This window comes from Arachis hypogaea, chromosome 13, assembly GCF_003086295.3.
Source record: "Arachis hypogaea cultivar Tifrunner chromosome 13, arahy.Tifrunner.gnm2.J5K5, whole genome shotgun sequence".
Classification (NCBI taxonomy): domain Eukaryota; kingdom Viridiplantae; phylum Streptophyta; class Magnoliopsida; order Fabales; family Fabaceae; genus Arachis; species Arachis hypogaea.
Genome location: NC_092048.1, coordinates 116,268,187 through 116,286,004, shown reverse-complemented (window position 1 = coordinate 116,286,004; position 17,818 = coordinate 116,268,187). Strand labels below are relative to the sequence as shown.

The 17,818-nt window shown below is 34.4% G+C and overlaps 2 protein-coding genes across 2 annotated transcripts; both read left to right on the top strand.

Annotated features, from left to right (window-relative positions):
- Window positions 1-12,524: 12,524 nt before the first annotated feature.
- LOC140177688 (uncharacterized) lies at window positions 12,525-14,575 on the top strand. The gene is made up of 5 exons (XM_072210835.1): window positions 12,525-12,707; window positions 12,795-12,964; window positions 13,113-13,393; window positions 13,526-14,338; window positions 14,385-14,575. The coding sequence occupies exons 1-5, from the start codon at window positions 12,525-12,527 to the stop codon at window positions 14,573-14,575; spliced, it is 1,638 nt and encodes a 545-aa protein (XP_072066936.1).
- Window positions 14,576-14,606: 31 nt separating this feature from the next.
- On the top strand, window positions 14,607-15,352 carry LOC140177687 (uncharacterized). Its single transcript, XM_072210834.1, has 2 exons — window positions 14,607-15,092; window positions 15,299-15,352. The coding sequence occupies exons 1-2, from the start codon at window positions 14,607-14,609 to the stop codon at window positions 15,350-15,352; spliced, it is 540 nt and encodes a 179-aa protein (XP_072066935.1).
- Window positions 15,353-17,818: the final 2,466 nt, after the last annotated feature.

Genomic DNA, 17,818 nt, shown 5'->3' with positions numbered 1-17,818 from the left:
ATTCTTCTATTTTAATTAATGTTTGATTCAATTCTAAGGTGTTATTTTTGTTCTTAATCTTATGAATATGGGGGAACGAGAGTATGACCTTTATTCTACATGAGCTCTTGTGATTCTCGAGAGAGTTGTCTCGCTTGAGCTACAACTTGAAAACACTCCTCCTAAACTGCTAATTACTTGGATTAATTGGGATATGTGACATAAAATTCAGTTAGCTTTGGGTAATTGAGGTTTTTGTGGTGTAAAACTAGTTTTCTGAACTTCACCCTCTGATCTGAATTGGATGACCATGAGAGTGGCTTTTGATGAGGATTAGAGGAGATTAAATCACTAAGAGATTAGGGTTTAATCACTTATTGTTTGTCATAGAATTAATCACACATTGTTAAAATAGTTGGTAAGACGTTTTAATCCAAAAAAGTAAACATCTCCGAGACCTTAACTGTTTTCTCATCATTGTTTTGCTCCAAACCCATTTAATAGCTTTGTTTACTTGCTTTTTACTACTTATGCATTGATGTTAGAATTTATGTTAATCTATAATTCCTCAATAAATTGAATCACTTCGTTGCAAGCATAGTCTAGACCAACAATGGATCCTCCATCAAAGTTTAATTTTGGTTGTCACAAGTTCAACCCAATAAAAATAACTGAGAGTATTAGTCCAAGGTCGTTCTCCCTAGGAATTACAATCGAGTGCTCAATTATTGGTTATGAGTTTCACGGGGTGGGTTGATGAAAAGGCAAGAAATTAAATGACAAGAAATTTAAATGACAAGAAAAATAAACCAAATAACTAAAGATAACAAATACTAAAAAGAGGCATTCATGGCAAGGATTGAGAATCAAGGCTTTCTATCCTAGTCATTAATTATCATACAATAATTATCAAGAGTTAAGCCTATTTTGTCATGTCCAACATCGGGAGAAAATCAAATAAGACTAGCTAATCTTAATCCATAAGTCCTAATCAACTTACTAATTGAATGAGCAAAAGATTAACGACAATGGAACAATATTAACTAACAACTCTAGATCACCAACATAAGTTGGGTATTAATAACTCAAGATTGCCTAATTTCTCTTTCCAAGCCAAGAATGCTCAAAAACTACTCTAAAATCCAACCAAGCATTTTGTCAAACACTTGGAAGGCACAAAAGGAAAGCATGGTAAAATTGCAAAGAATGATAAATTTACAACTACCCAATGCAAGAAAATGACAATAACAACTCAATCAAGCAACAATAAACAAAGAAACATCGAATTGCATTAAAGAAAATCAAAGTTAGCAAGAGTTCATTAAACTAAAAGTGGCACAAATGGGAAATTAACAAGTAAAACTAAGAGAATAAAGATGTAGGAACAAGAAATTACAAAGAAAACTAAATTAAAGTAATAAATAAAACCTAAATCTAAGATGCAATTAAACTAAAAGTCCTAATTCTAGAGAGAAGATAGAGCTTCTCTCTCTAGAAAACTACCCTAAAACATGTTGCTAAGCTAATCTAATTGCTCTCCCCTTGATCCATCTTGAATTCAGCCTCTAATAGCTTCAGAAATGAGTTGGATTTAGGCCTGGATGGCTCAGAAATTGCCCCACCATATTGCCTTTAAGTTGGTCACGTGATGCTTGTTATGCTACGCATAGGTCACACGTACACGTCGCCTGGCAGATTTGCTTCCCACACGCACGCGTGGGTCACGTACACGCGTCGCCATGAATTCTACAATTGCTCATTTCTTCATGAATTCTCCACTTTGCATGCTTTTCTTTTCACTTCTACCATCCGATCCTTGCCTTTATGAACCTGAAATCACTCAATAAACATATCAAGGCATCGAATGGAATTAAAGTGAATTAAAAATTAGCAATTTTAAGGCCTAGGAAGCATGTTTTCATTCTTAAGTACAAATTATGAAGGAATCTAAAAAACATGCAATTTATGTGAATAAGTGTGAGAATAGTTGACAAAATCCACTCAATTCAATCCAAAATAAACCATAAACTAGTGGTTTATCAACCTCCCCACACTTAAACATTAGTATATCCTCATGATAAGCTCAAGAGAAGCTATAAAGGGGTGAAGAGGAATGGTAGGATTTATTAAATGCAACCTAGATATATGCAACTCAATGCAAAATGCTTCTACCTACTTGGTTAAAAGTAAATCAATCTCCAAGAACATATATGAACAAGTAGGGCTGAAATAGTATGATGATTAAAGAATTACACTAATTCAAATCACAAAATGAAGTACAAATAGACTTGCAAGAAAAAAGCTCATGAAAGCTGGGAACAAAGAATTGAGCATTGAACCCTCACCGGAAGTGTTTACACTCTAATCTCTCCAGTGTTTGAGGGTTGATTCACTCAGTCTTCTACTAATCCTGCTTTCTAAGGCTTGCTCTTCTTCTACCATTCAAAAAAAATTAATTCATGAATACACATATCAAGAGGTCTTTTCAAGGGTTGTAATGGGGTTAGGGTCAAGGCAGGAATGTATTTGGTTAAGTGGACTAAAATTTGAATCCTTGATTAACCTAAATTTCCCACCTAACCTAAGACAATCCATGTAATCAAAATGCAAACCTAACTACCCATTGACTATCTTTTACTGCATATTCATGCATCCCCATTTTGAGTACAATACATATGCATTGCTACCACCATTTACTTTGGGACATTTTGTCCCCTTTTATTGCTTTCTTTTTCTCTTTTTCTTCTTTTTATTTTTCTTTGATTTTTATATATGTGGTGGATAATATATATATATATATATACGAGAGATCAATGCAATTGATTAAGGTATTGAATGCACGAACATGTGCTCAACTATTTTTGTTCACATTTTCATAAAAAATATAAAATATCCAATTCTTAAACCAAGTATTTCCAAACCTAATTTCTCCACACTTAAATCATGCACTCTCTTACTAGTCTAAGCTAACCAAGGATTCAAATAAGGGATATTTATTGTTTTTTGCTTAGAGTTAGTGATGTGCTAAAATAGAGAACAAATGGGTTAAAATAGGCTCAACATTGGTTTGCAAATGATGATGAAAAGGGTAAGGCCATTTGGGTATGTAAGCTTAGTGAAACAAAGGCCTCAATCATATAGATGCATTCATACATCAAACGATGTAAATATAGAATCAAGCAAGACAAAGATCACAATTGTAGAGAGAATAACACACACTGAAACAAAATATTGGTTGATAAGATGCAACCAATCAATTAGGCCCAAAATCTCACTGGGTTTGTGTGTTCTAGCTCTAAAACTATGTTCCAAAATAAATTTCTTCAAGCAAGTTCAACAAAAGTTTTTATTCAAATTAGCGAAATGTCCTAAAATAGTTTTTTTGGAAAAGAAATCATCACTTCAACCAAGTAGTCCTAGTAAGAAAGAAGTAGTAGAATATGTACAAACTCTAAATATCATGCAATGCAACAACTAACTAACAAAGAAAATTAAGAATTGGTATTGGAAAAGGAAGTAGTTACCCACGGAAGTTGGTCTCGACCTCCCCACACTTAAAGATTGTACCGTCCTCGGTGCATGCAAAGATGAGCAAGGTGGATTAGGGTGGGTTGCTATAACTGATGAGCTTCTTCAAAATATTGTGCAGAGGGACTTGTTTTTCGCCTTATTTAGAAGCTTTTCCTTTCCCTTCTTGGTGGCCAGCCTGAAAGGGGAGAAAAGACGGAAGATTAAGCCCAAAAATAAAGCAAATAGAATATAGGTGGCGGTTAATGCCAAATAAGAGTGGGATTCTCAACTACATGGTAGCTATAACATGTAAGTGAGAAAACAATGTAAGCAAAGGGCATGTCAACTAACACTTGATGCAAGAGTAAAGTCAAAGTATAAGTAAATGGCATAAAGAGAACACTCGGAAGCATCAAGTTCAAACAAGAATTTACACAAGTAAGATTAGTTATAAGCATGAGAGATTACGGTCCCATCCTAACTTAATGATAATGAAGCACAAAAATATGGTTATTGAGTTAGAAGGGGCTAAAGCACTAATCTTTGTGTGTGGTGCAAGATTTGCAACAATACCAAACAAGTCACGAAGCACCATAACTATCCAAGAAATATTCAACAGCCGGGTAGGAAAATTCAATACCAATATTAAAATAACAAACTTAGAAAAGAAAATAAGAATAAGCAACAAAGTTAAAATGCAATAAATGAAAGTATGCAAATGCAATAAACAAAAGCGAATGAAAGAGAGTAAAGATGAGAAGTGAAACTTTGAAAAGAGGGAAAAGAAGAAAGTAAGAAAGGAAGAGGAATGAGTAGGAAAGAAATAAAGAAAGAAGAAGTAGAGAGGAGAAACAGGGCAGGGAGGCGACGCGGAGGCGTTAACCACGCGTATGCGTGGAAGGAAATAAACACTGGTGACGCATGCGTGTCGGCCATGCACACGCATGAGGGGCTCCAGAAGAAAGTGATGCGTACGTGTCGAGGTACATCGTGCTCCTCGCACCTTAGCTGCATGGTTCCAGCACAACTTTCTGGTTTTTGTACCATGCAGTAGCAGCATCAAAATTTGGGCATCAATGCGCACGCGTCGGTCATGTCTACGCGTGACAGCCCCCTTTTTTTTCAAAAGCTTATTGAGAAACTAACAAGCTACCAAAGCAATGCTAAATATTATCAAACAAGCTAAACCACAACTTAAACTAAATAAACGTAACTAAAAATGAAAATTCAACTTATTACCAATATAAACAAAAGGAAAAATGGGAAGAATTTACCATGGTGGAGTGTCTCCCACCTAGCACTTTTATTTATTGTCCTTAAGTTGGACATATGGGGGAGCTCTTTGTCATGGCGGCTTATGCTTATATTGGTCCTTGAACTTCCAACAATGCTTGGATCTCCAAAATGCTCCAAGATTACTAATTGATTTTACCGAGCCTTGATGGAGTTTCGAACAAGCTATGAGCTCCCAAAGTTGATCCTCATGTAATAATCCAGGATCCCATATCTTATTTTCGCACCTGTCTTCAAAGTTAGCTTTGTAATTCCACTCGGGTGGTAAGCAAGCCGAATTCTTAATGAAGTACCAAACTCTTCTCTTAGATCTAACCAATTGAGCACTAGTCCAACCCTTGCATCTAATCCTTGAAGTTTTAACCATAATGAGCCTAGATTTACAACGCCAACCACTAAACATCCTTCTCTTATGCTTCATTCCACAAAGCGCCCTAAGTTGGCCATCCGTTTCGAGCAAACCATATTCAAGTGGGATAATAAAGCTAAGAGAAATAAGTTTTACCCAGTCAAATAGAGGAGTAGATGGTAACCTAGGTAGAAAAGTCTCCAATGATCCTGACAAAGCAAATTTCACTCCCGTCCATCTTTTTCGAAGGACTTCTACCTCTTGACATAATGCCTCAATTTCAATCATTTTCTCACTAAGTTCCCCCAACTCTTCTCCGTCACTCAAATCATAAACTGGAGGTTGAGAGAAATCTACCTCAACGTTGCTTTCAATTTCATCAGGAGAAGGTTCTTCAAACTCAAGGAGTTCACTTGCGGATGCAAATTCATCACTAGGAGGGCTTGATTCATGATCATCGTCACCAAGGGAACTTGCCTCTTGATCTATTCCGTCCAATTCTTCATAGGAACATGCCTTGGAGATTGTGCACTATCCTCCTCAACATCAATTTCAAGCTTCTTGGAGGAATACTCTACAACTCTAGATTCTCATGGAGGTTCTGCATCTCCTAAGTCTTCAACTAGTTCTTCCTCTTCAACAATTACGGCTTCCTCTAATTGCTCCAATACAAAGTCACATTCCTCATTTTTCATCGGAGTTTCTAATCTCTCCTTCATGCTACGCTCCTCATTAGATTCTCCACATGCGGCCATGGGGGTACTTTGAGTGTCGAAGCGTAGGGAGGCTAAATTATTTACTACCTCGGTCAAGGTAGCCATGAATTCTAGTGCCGTCCTTTGCATCTCTCTTTTCCCTTGAAGAACAAGACCAAGGGTGTTATCCATTGGAGATTGGAGTGGATATAAGGGTTCATTGCTTAGGAGGAAGGGTTCATGATAGGAAGGTAGTTCATCTTGATAAGGATATGTAGATGGTGTATATTGAGGTGGTTCTTGGGAGTATGGGTATTGGAATTGTTGTGGTTCTAAGTATGGCTCATATGGTGGTTGGTATGGTAGATAAGGATTAGGATCATATGAAGGTGTTTGGTGGTATGAAGCTTGTGAGTATGGTTGAGGGCTATATTGTGGAAGAGGTTTATAGGCATATGGTGGAGGTTATTGATAATCACAAGGAGGTTCACCATAGCCATCAGATTGGTATGCATCTTGGAATGGCTCTTGCTCATAGTAAGTTGGAGGAGGTTGTTGCCAAAAAGGTTGATCATATGCTTGAGGCTCCTCCCACTTTTGATTGTTCCATCCTTGATGCATGTTCTCATTGTAATCTCCATTTCCTACAACATAGTTGTAAGCAGACTCATAGGCTAAAGGATAAGAATTCATAATAGCAATAGAAAATAAAAACAAAAACTGACAAAAATAAGCAAACCAAGTCCTAAAACTAACAAAAACTAACAAAGAAACAAAAGGCGAACATATTCATAATATATACAATAACTAATAATAAGGCACACCTTTGCAATTCCCCAGCAACGGCGCCAAAAACTTGATGTTAGAATTTATGTTGATCTATAATTCCTCAATAAATTGAATCACTTCGTTGCAAGCATAGTCTAGACCAACAATGGATCCTCCATCAAAGTTTAATTTTGGTTGTCACAAGTTCAACCCAATAAAAATAACCGAGAGTATTAGTCCCGGGTCGTTCTCCCTAGGAATTACAATCGAGTGCTCAATTATTGGTTATAAGTTTCACGGGGTGGGTTGATAAAAATGCAAGAAATTAAATGTCAAGAAATTTAAATGACAAGAAAAATAAACCAAATAACTAAAGATAACAAATACTAAAAAGAGGCATTCATGGCAAGGATTGAGAATTAATACTTTCTATCCTAGTCATTAATTATCATACAATAATTATCAAGAGTCAAGCCTATTTCATCATCTCCAATAACTGGAAAAAATCAAATAAGACTAGATAATCTCAATCTATAAGTCCTAATCAACTTACTAATTGAATTAGCAAAAGATTAGCGTCAATGGAAACAATATTAACTAACAACTCTAGATTACCAACATAAGTTGGGTATTAATAACTCAAGATTGCCTAATTTCTCTTTCCAAGCCAAGAATACTTAAAAACTACTCTAAAATCCAACCAAGCATTTTGTCAAACACTTGGAAGGCATAAAAGGAAAGCATGGTAAAATTGCAAGGAATGATAAATTCTACAACTACCCAATGTAAGAAAATTACAATAACAACTCAATCAAGCAATAATAAACAAAGAGACATCAAATTGCGTTAAAGAAAATCAAAGTTAACAAGAGTTCATAAAACTAAAAGGGGGCACAAATGGGAAATTAACAAGTAAAACTAAGAGAATAAAGATGTAGGAACAAGAAATTACAAAGAAAACTAAATTAAAGCAAGAAATAAAACCTAAATCTAAGATGCAATTAAACTAAAAACCCTAATTCTAGAGAGAAGAGGGAGCTTCTCTCTCTAGAAAACTACCCTAAAACATGTTGCTAAGCTAATCTAATTGCTCCCCTTGATCCATCTTAAATTTAGCCTCTAATAGCTTCAGAAATGAGTTGGATTTGGGCCTGGATGGCTCAGAAATTGCCCTCAGCGTATTGCCTTTAAGTTGGTCACGTGACACTTGTCACGCGTACCCATGGGTCACGCGTACGCGTCGCCTGGCAGATTTCCTTCCCACGTATACGCGTCGCCATGAATTCTGCAATTGCTCATTTCTTCATGAATTCTCCACTTTGCATTCTTTTCTTTTCACTTCTTCCATCCAGTCCTTGCCTTTATGAACTTGAAATTACTCAACAAACATATCATGGCATTGAATGGAATTAAAGTGAATTAAAAATTAGCAATTTCAAGGCCTAGAAAGCATGTTTTCATTCTTAAGTACAAATTAGGAAGGAATCTCAAAAACATGCAATTTATATGAATAACTGTAAAAATAGTTGACAAAATCCACTCAATTCAATCCAAAATAAACCCTAAAATAGTGGTTTATCATGCGTTTTACACCAACAATAATCTTTTACTGTTTGCTTGACTAAGTTCAACAAGATATCTATTGCTTGCTCAGTTTGATAATCCTTGTGGGATCGACCCTTACTCACCTGAGGTATTACTTGGATGACCCGGTGCACTTATCGGTAAAGTTGTACGAGTTCTAATTTCACGCACCAACCATCATGTTCACTTAACATCTTTTTCATTTCTTTCAATTTCACTTACTTAACTCATTGGCCTTATCCCTAACTCTTCCATCCTCAATTCCACCAGCCCTTGACCCATATCAAAGTTTATAAAGGTTTAGGAGGCTAAAGGAATGGTTAAAAGTCATAAAAACACTTTTATTCCAAATTCTGGAAAGTGTACGTACGCATGCATGTAGTGTGTGTACACACAAACTGAAAACTTGGGTGTCCGCATATGCATGCAAAAGGGCCGCGTACGCATACACTAATTTTGGACCATATCGCGTATGCAAGTAGTGTCCGCGTACGCAAGTAGTGTCCGCATACGCAATGGCACTTGGCAGAGGCGAAGGTCTGCGTACGCATGTCCAGAGCCACGTACGCATCCATATCAGAAACCAGAAAATCTGATATGTTGCAGAAATCAGTTTTTTAGTCTAATTTTCAAAACCTCATAACTTTTTCCTCAAAATTTCTTCTTCAACCATTCTTGAACCGTTGAAAAGATCGTTAAATAAACTTTCATAAAAATCTAGTTTTGAATAATTCTCAACTCTGATGACAAAGTTACAAACCGCCGAAGTTGGCCAAAAATTTATTTTTAACAAAAAATGACTTTTACCAATCTTTCCAAATGTCCACAAGCCAAAATAGTTTTTATTCATCAAATTGACCACAAACCAATCAAATTCACCTATTTACTCTCAACCACATTCAAACCTATCTCATCTACCTAATTCAACCCAAATTCATCAAATTCCACACCTAATTCCTAAATTCTCATTATTCAACAATCATTCCATTCACTCACACATTCACTAACAAAAAATCCATTCAATCTCATATAACATCACATAACACACACATCAACTCACCTTTTTTCGGCCTCCGGCCCAACATTCATAAAATCAATATATATATACATATATACATGTACATCTCACAATTCAGACAATTCATCATCTAATACTAATCTCAACAACACACCAATTATGCACTATTACTCTAATCTCATCAAAACCCTTAAATACCATCAAATATTATATACACATATCAAATTCATCCAAATACATAATTCAAACCTAATCCTAAAGACATTTAACCTAGGAATTCTCATCACACCACATGGTACTTAAATAAAACTTAAACCGTACCTCTTAAAAGTCAAATTTAAGCTCTCAACTTGTGAAATCTCACCAAGTCTCAGCTCCAAGCTCTACCCAACCATTCCTCAAGCGAATTTCAAGTTCCAAAAGCGTACCCAATACTCTAATACACACATTACATACATACATCAACTTAGAGCTCACAAAATCTCATAAATTACAAGGGTTAGAGGGTTCTTTATCTTAACCTACAAAATTAGTTGATGGAACTCACCAATGGCTCATACTAGAGTACCATAAACAATCAAAACCACAAGATTTCCTCAAAAGCCACAACCAAATTCAAATTTAAAGGAAAAACAAAAAATGAACAGAGGAGAGCAAAATAATCACCACAAAACTTAGATAGGATTGTAGAGGATGAGTAGAGCGATGCGTGGCCATAAACAGCTCATCAATCGGAGCACCAGAGAGAAAGTTATGGTAATTTAAAGTTGGGTGGAGTTAGGGTTTTGCTCTCCCTTCTCTATTCTCTCTAGCAATCCTTGCTTCACTCAAATGGGGGGATATGTTGCTGAACTTTGCTAAGTTATGAGGCTTATATGTGTGTGGGCTTGGGCCACTTAGGCCTGGTTCAATCGGTTTAGCCTGTTGGCCCAATTTTGGGCCAAAACCTTTAAGATTAGAGTTTTAAATCGTATTTTAAATATTTCTATCTTCCCAAATTATAAATTCTTATTTCTTAGCCTTATTCACTTCTAATTAATTTTCTCAGCTGCAGTACCAGACAGATCTCAGCCGGTACTGCCAGTCAAATTTTTGGTGCGTGTTTTTACACAGAAACTAAGTTTTCTGACTCAAAAAAATCCACTAAGTCCAAATATCATATTTAAATTATCAAATTCCGATTGCTAAATTTTCTAACCATATTCACTCATATTTAATTTATTATTTAATTAATTACGGTTTGATTGGGTTTTACAAAAATGTCATTCAATTTAAAAATAGGAGTATATGTTTTTTTTATTCTTTAGCTTAAAACTATTTTTTTATTATTAATATGTTAAATGATACTTGCAGAAGAGAGATCTATCAGATACATCTATATTTTTGCTCAACTTAATTGACAAGACCTTCTCTTTATTGTTGAAGTCCAAATATCTGATAATCCACATTTTTTACCTTCTTATAAAGTTAGAAAGATGACTGATACTGTGGATCTCATAAATAAATTCAGAAAGGCTCACCCTATTCAAATTATGGGTACAGTTACAATGGTAATTTCTATTAAAAATGAATTAATTTTTTTATTCTTTGGTCATTGGTAGTATCTAATTATATAAAATAATTATTAATTAATTAATTATAATTTCAGGATGTTGACTATACCGGTAGTTTGCTTCCAACCTCAAAGACATCCTTAGTCATTGAAAAAGAGAAAATAGAAGGTGCAAAGGTAGTTATTCAAAAAATATATATTTTTTAAAGTTAAAGTCTAATTTTATTTAAAAAAATTATTGAGTTAAAATAAAATGTGAAAATGATGTATTTAATTTAACATAATATTTTGTACAAAATTTATTACTTGAATTCTCTAATAAAGTTGTGGACAATGGTGATTCCGAGATGTTAGAAAATACTATTACGCTAACCAAGCGATTATTCTCGGAGTCCGAAGATTTGGGAGCAGAAGGAGATACCTCAACTTGCAAGATGATCAAAATTAAAAAATAAAATTGAGAATTTGAATGTACATGTTTTAGAATTTCTCTTTAGAGTCTATCTAATAAAATAATGCCAAAAACATTTGTTTGTTTTGGGAAAATATTATTTTTTCTTGAATTGTTATTTTTCTTTTGTTTTTTCTTTAATGTTTATGTTTGGAACTTAGAATTTTTTTAACAATATAAATTGATATTATTTGATTATTACTTATGATTTTATTTTTCAATTCACACCATTGATATTTTATTAATTTCTAATATAGTATTTGATGTCATAAAGTTTTAAATTTTTAATATGAACTATTTTTATATAATTAAATTGGTTTTTAATTTTTGACGTGTATTTATTTAAAAAAAAAAATCATTTTTAGGGTTTTCAACATGAAAACAAAGAATTGATGAGTATGATAACAATTTAAACATGATAACAACTCTTAATTCAAGTTTATCTACGTGATAACAAATATATTATTTTTATCTGTATTTTAGCAACTTTTTAAACAATATAACAATTTAAAAATATTGTTAGTTAGGATGTAAGTTGATATTATATCTATAACAATTCTACATTTGAAAATTTTTGTTAGTTAGGATGTATTAGGACTTTTGTTAGTGATTTATAAATTATAATTTATTATTTACTTAAGTTGTTACTTTTTAAATTTTAGATATGTTTTCTTAGATTGTTAGGTATTTAGTTTTAATATTGTTGAACTAATTATTTGCTTAGGTGTCGTCACTAAAAAAATTTAAAATTTTATTTATAAATCATAAATTATTATTTACTTAGGTTGTTACTTTTTAAATTTTTAAATACATTTTCTTAGATTGTTAAGTAATTATTTTAATATTGTTGATGAATTAATTTAAAAAATTATTTATAAATTATATTTTAAATTTTAAATACTTTTTAAATAAAATTATTCCTAATCTAACAATTTAGATAGTTTATTTATAACATATTTTTTTTTATCTTTTTGTTATAAGGAATATACACAATGGAATTTCAAAAAAGATGCCTACCACATGTTTATATTCTTTTATGGTTGAGTGGAGACCACAAGATAACAACGACAATTCAAATTAACTGGTTAGTATCATCAGAGTTGCCCGATCCTGTTCGGTACCCAAAATTGTTTAGAGCTGTGTCTACATATATGATTCATGGACTATGTGGTAGAACTTTCTTAAAATCTCCCTGCATGAAAGCTGGGTACTGCACCAAGTATTATCCCAAAATATTCAGTAGCACCACAATTATCGATGATAGTGGATACCCATCATATAGAAAATGAGACACAGGAGTAGTTACTGAGAAGAAGGGAGTACATATGGATAATAAGAATGTGGTTCCATACAATGCATATCTACTGATGTTTTATCAAGCACTTGTTAATGTAGAATACAGCAACAAGTCAAATGTTATCAAATATTTATTCAAGTATGTGAATAAAGGTCTAGACAGGGTAGCAGTAGGAGTTTCAAAGGAAACTTCCAGTGGAGAGGATGCTCAGGTTATTGATGAGATCAAACAATTTTATGATTGTAGGTATTTGTCTTCATGTGAAGTGTGAAGAAATTTGGCTTATGATATTCATCAGAGATGGTCTTTAGTGACGAGATTAACCTTTTATTTTCCTGGAGAGCAAAATATCATCTTTAAAAATGATGGCGATCTTGAGAAAATCGTGGAAGAAGAGGAAGAAAAATGTACGATGTTCTTAGCATGGACGGAGGCCAACAAAGAATTTGAAGCAGGTCAAACTTTGACGTATGCTGAGTTTCCAAATCAAGTTATTTATGATAAAGAAGTAAGGGAATGACATCCACACAAAAGAGGGTATTCTATCGGGAGGTTAAACTATGTTCCACCAAGTACAGGTGATATCTACTATATGAGAATTTTGTTAACTATTTAGAGCGGTTGCACATGATATGATTCTATTAGGACAGTTAATGGGATTACATTCTAACTTCCAAGATGCTTGCTATTCCATCGGACTACTGTGTGACGATAGGGAATTCTTTGCAGCTATTAATGAGGTAGCTGAACTTATATCTGGTCATCAATTGAGAAAAATATTTGTGTTGCTACTGATATCTAATAGCGTTAGTAAACCAGATCGTGTTTGGAATGCAACTTGGACATTATTAGCTGACGAAATACTATACGAGAGGAGAAAAGCATTGAAAAATCAAGGTATTTCACTATGTAATTTTTTATATCAAGATTGTATTCTCTAATTACTTTATTTTTATTAATAATATTAACGGTTTTTATTTTGAAATTACTTATTAAATATTTCATAAAACCATCATGTGCTTTTGTTAGGACTAAACATGACTGATGACGAATTAAAAAACCTCTGCCTTATTGAGATTGAGAAGATACTCAACAGCAATGCGAGGTCTTTAAGAAACTATCAATCAATGCCATATCCTGAGTTGTCTGATGTTCGTTTTTTACAGAATAAGCTAATAGAGGAAGAGTTAGCATATGACACAAATGAGTTGACTAATACAAACTTATATAAGAAACAAAAGATGACGGATAAGCAAAGATTAGTATTCACTGAGATACTCAATGCTGTTATTATAGACTCTGGTGGTTTTTACTTCGTTTATGGGCATAGTGGGTGTGGTAAGACATTTATTTGGAATGGACTTTCTTCTACTATTCGATCTAGAGGAAATATTGTTTTAAATGTCACATCCAGTAGAATTGTGTCTTTACTCCTGCCTACTGGTAGAACGGCTCATTCTAGGTTTTCAATACCCATTACAATTACTGATGAATATACTTACAAAATCAAGCATGGCAGTTTGAAGGCTGGGCTGCTCATCCAAAGTAGCTTAATAATTTGGTATGAAGCTCGAATGTTCAATAAAATATGCTTTGATGCACTTGATCGAATGCTCAGGGATCTTATGTCAGCCGACCAACATAAGACACATCAACCATTTGGTGATAAGGTTGTGGTTCTAGGAGGTGATTTCAGACAGATACTTTCGGTGATTCCGAAAGAGTCTAGACACGATATATTGTCATTAGCTATCAACTCATCCCATTTGTGGTCGTTTTGTAAGGTTCTAAAGCTGCATACGAACATGAGGCTTCTAATGTCTTATTCAGATCAACATGGTGGTAGAATGAAAAGATTTGCTAATTGGATACTTGATGTTGGAAATAGAAATATTAGTTAGTGATGAGTTAGAAGTTGAAATTCCAAATGATCTGATGATTACAACTGTTGATGACCCTCTCTTTCATTTGGAAGATTTTGCATATCCAGATTTGTTACAAAACATGTCAGATTACGGGTATTTTCAGAGTAGGACAATTCTTACACCCACGCTTGAGAGTGTCGAGAATGTAAAATGATTTTGTCTTGACAATCTTCCCAGGGAAGGAAATGGGGTGTCTAAGTTCTAACACAACATGTCAAGCTTTTGAGAATGAAGATGTTCAACAAAAGTGGTTCACACCAGAGTTTCTAAATGAAATCAAATGTTCCAGACTATCCAACCATAAGTTGACTTTGAAGCCAGGAGTCACTATAATGCTACTGCAAAACATAGACCAGACTTCAGGTTTATACAACGGGACAAGGATAGTTAACGAACTTGACAACAACATAATTGGAGGGACGGTAGTGACCGATAGAAATATTCGCGACAAAGTGTACATTTCAAGAATGAACTTGGTACCTTCAGATTCAAGATTTCCATTTAAGTTCAAATGGAGACAATTTCCATTAACAGTGTCCTTTGCAATGACCATCAACAAGAGTAAGGATCAATCATTATTGCATATAGGACTTTACTTGACAAAATCAGTGTTCATCTTTGGACAACTTTACATTGCTTGGTTAAGAGTTAAGGGTCACAGTAGACTCAAGGTTCTAATTCTAGACGAAGACGGCAATCCAAAGTCATCAACAACAAATGTCGTGTTCAAAGAAGTTCTTAATAATATTTAGGTAAGAAAAATAGTATTTTCATTTTAATAACATGTTATGATTACACTTTTGTACAAATATTTACGATAGATACAACTAATTTATCTATAGCTCTACTTTCAGACTTGAAATGAAATGTGTAACAGGGAGCATCACATCATATGCCAATTGCTTTTCTAATGAGGTTAATCAAATACTAGGTTGTCAATAAATTTTTATTAGCTTTTTGATATAAAGTTTAGTGTAAAATTGACATGCTAGTAGTACAGTTATATATGTTATTATTTTTCAGGTCTCTTTCCTTATAGTTCAAGAATATTATAGACTTCAAATGGTTCTATTTGCATTTTACTTTGAATAAAGATAAAACATCATATTCAATATGTTTATTATATAATGACAATGATAGTGTTATACTAAACTCAAGAAATTTATGATTATAGAATATTATTTTTGATTTATCATGTCAAATTAAAATGTAAGCCCATGTATCGCATGGGTTTAACACTAGTAAAAGTACATTCAAAGAAAACCCAAAATATAGATCAACCCCAAGATCTGAAAACCCATATTCTAAGTTTCCAATTCCGGCTACTTATACTACTCTGACCCATAGCCGAAACATTGACCTTTTGTTTGAGATTCACTTAGCCTCTGACTTTATACTACCGAGTTTAGTAAACAATAAAATAAATGATAATGACAAACATTATATTTTGTTGGGTTAAAAGTCTAATTCGTGTTTGATCCATGTGTTAGTGTAGCAGGCTGGTACACGAAATTGCGATCATCAACAATGGTGCCAAAGACTTGGTGCTCTCAAACGTGAATCACACTTTGTCACAACTTCGCACAACAAACCAGCAAGTGCACTGGGTCGTCCAAGTAATAAACCTTACGTGAGTAAGGGTCGATCCCACAGAGATTGTCGGCTTGAAGCAAGCTATGGTCACCTTGTAAATCTCAGTCAGGCGGATTTAAATGGTTATGGTGAATTGACAATAAAAATATAATTAAAATATAAACTAGGATAGAGATACTTATGTAATTCCTTGATGAGAATTTCAGATAAGCGTATAGAGATACTGTTGTTCCTCCTGAACCTCTGCTTTCCTGCTGTCTTCATCCAATCATTCCTACTCCCTTCCATGGCAAGCTGTATGTAAGGCATCACCGTTGTCAATGGCTACATCCCATCCTCTCTGTGAAAATGGTCCAATGCGATGTCACTGCATGGCTAATCATCTGTCACTACGCCCAGCACTCGCGAGTTTGAAGCTCGTCACAGCCATCCCTTCCCAAATCCTACTCGGAATACCACAGACAAGGTTTAGACTTTCTGGATCTCGGAAATGGCCATCCATGGGTTCTAACTTATACCACGAAGACTCTAATATCTCAGACTCGGTCCCCTGTATTAGATATCTAAGAGATACTCATTCTATCTCATCTTCATGTAGAACATAAGTGGTTGTCAGGCACGCGTTCATAGGTGAGAATGGTGATTAGCGTCACATAATCATCACATTCATCATGTTCTTGGGTGCGAATGAATATCTTAGAACAGGAATAAGCTTGAATTGAATAGAAAAACAATAGTACTTCGCATTAATTCATGAGGAACAGCAGAGCTCCACACCTTAATCTATGGTGTGTAGAAACTCTACCGTTGAAAATACATAAGAGCAAGGTCCAGGCATGGCCGAGAGGCCAGCCCCCATGATCTAAGAACTAAACGTCCCAAGAGATGTCTAATACAATAGTAAAAAGTCCTATTTATGCTAAACTAGTTACTAGGGTTTACAGAGATAAGTAAATAATGCAGAAATCCACTTCTGGGGCCCACTTGGTGTGTGCTTGGGCTGAGCATTGAATCTTTCACGTGGAGAGGTCTTTCTTGGAGTTGAACGCCAGTTTATAACCTGTTTCTGGCGTTTAACTCCACTTTGCAACCTGTTTCTGGCGTTTAACTCCAGAATGCAACATGGAACTGGCGTTGAACGCTAGTTTGCGTCATCTAAACTCGAGAAAAGTATGGACTATTATATATTTCTGGAAAGCCCTGGATGTCTATTTTCCAACGTAATTGAGAGCGTGCCATTCGAAGTTCTGTAGCTCCAGAAAATCCACTTTGAGTGCAGAGAGGTCAGAATCCAACAGCATCTGCAGTCCTTCTTCAACCTCTGAATCTGATTTTTGCTCAAGTCCCTCAATTTCAGCAAAAAAATACCTGAAATCACAGAAAAACACACAAACTCATAGTAAAGTCCAGAAATATGAATTTTATTTAAAAACTAATAAAAATATACTAAAAATAACTAAATCATATTAAAAATTATGTAAAAACAATGCCAAAAAGCGTATAAATTATCCGCTCATCACAACACCAAACTTAAATTGTTGCTTGTCCCCAAGCAACTGAAAATCAAATAGGATAAAAAGAAGAGAATATACTATAAATTCCAAAATATCAATAAAACTTAGCTCCAATCAGATGAGCGGGACTAGTAGCTTTTTGCCTCTTGAATAGTTTTGGCATCTCAATTTATCCATTGAAGTTCAGAATGATTGGCATCTATAGGAACTTAGAATTCAGATAGTGTTATTGATTCTCCTAGTTCAGTATGTTGATTCTTGAACACAGCTACTTTACGAGTCTTGGCCGT

Excerpts from the sequence above, each read along its gene's own strand:
- LOC140177688 (XM_072210835.1), top strand. The coding sequence starts at position 12,525 with ATGGATAATAAGAATGTGGTTCCATACAATGCATATCTACTGATGTTT. Across the intron at positions 13,394-13,525 it reads AAAAGCATTGAAAAATCAAG|GACTAAACATGACTGATGAC; the intron begins GTATTTCACTAT and ends TGCTTTTGTTAG. Across the intron at positions 14,339-14,384 it reads TTATTCAGATCAACATGGTG|AAATATTAGTTAGTGATGAG; the intron begins GTAGAATGAAAA and ends TGTTGGAAATAG.
- LOC140177687 (XM_072210834.1), top strand. The coding sequence starts at position 14,607 with ATGGGGTGTCTAAGTTCTAACACAACATGTCAAGCTTTTGAGAATGAA. Across the intron at positions 15,093-15,298 it reads AGGGTCACAGTAGACTCAAG|GGAGCATCACATCATATGCC; the intron begins GTTCTAATTCTA and ends AATGTGTAACAG.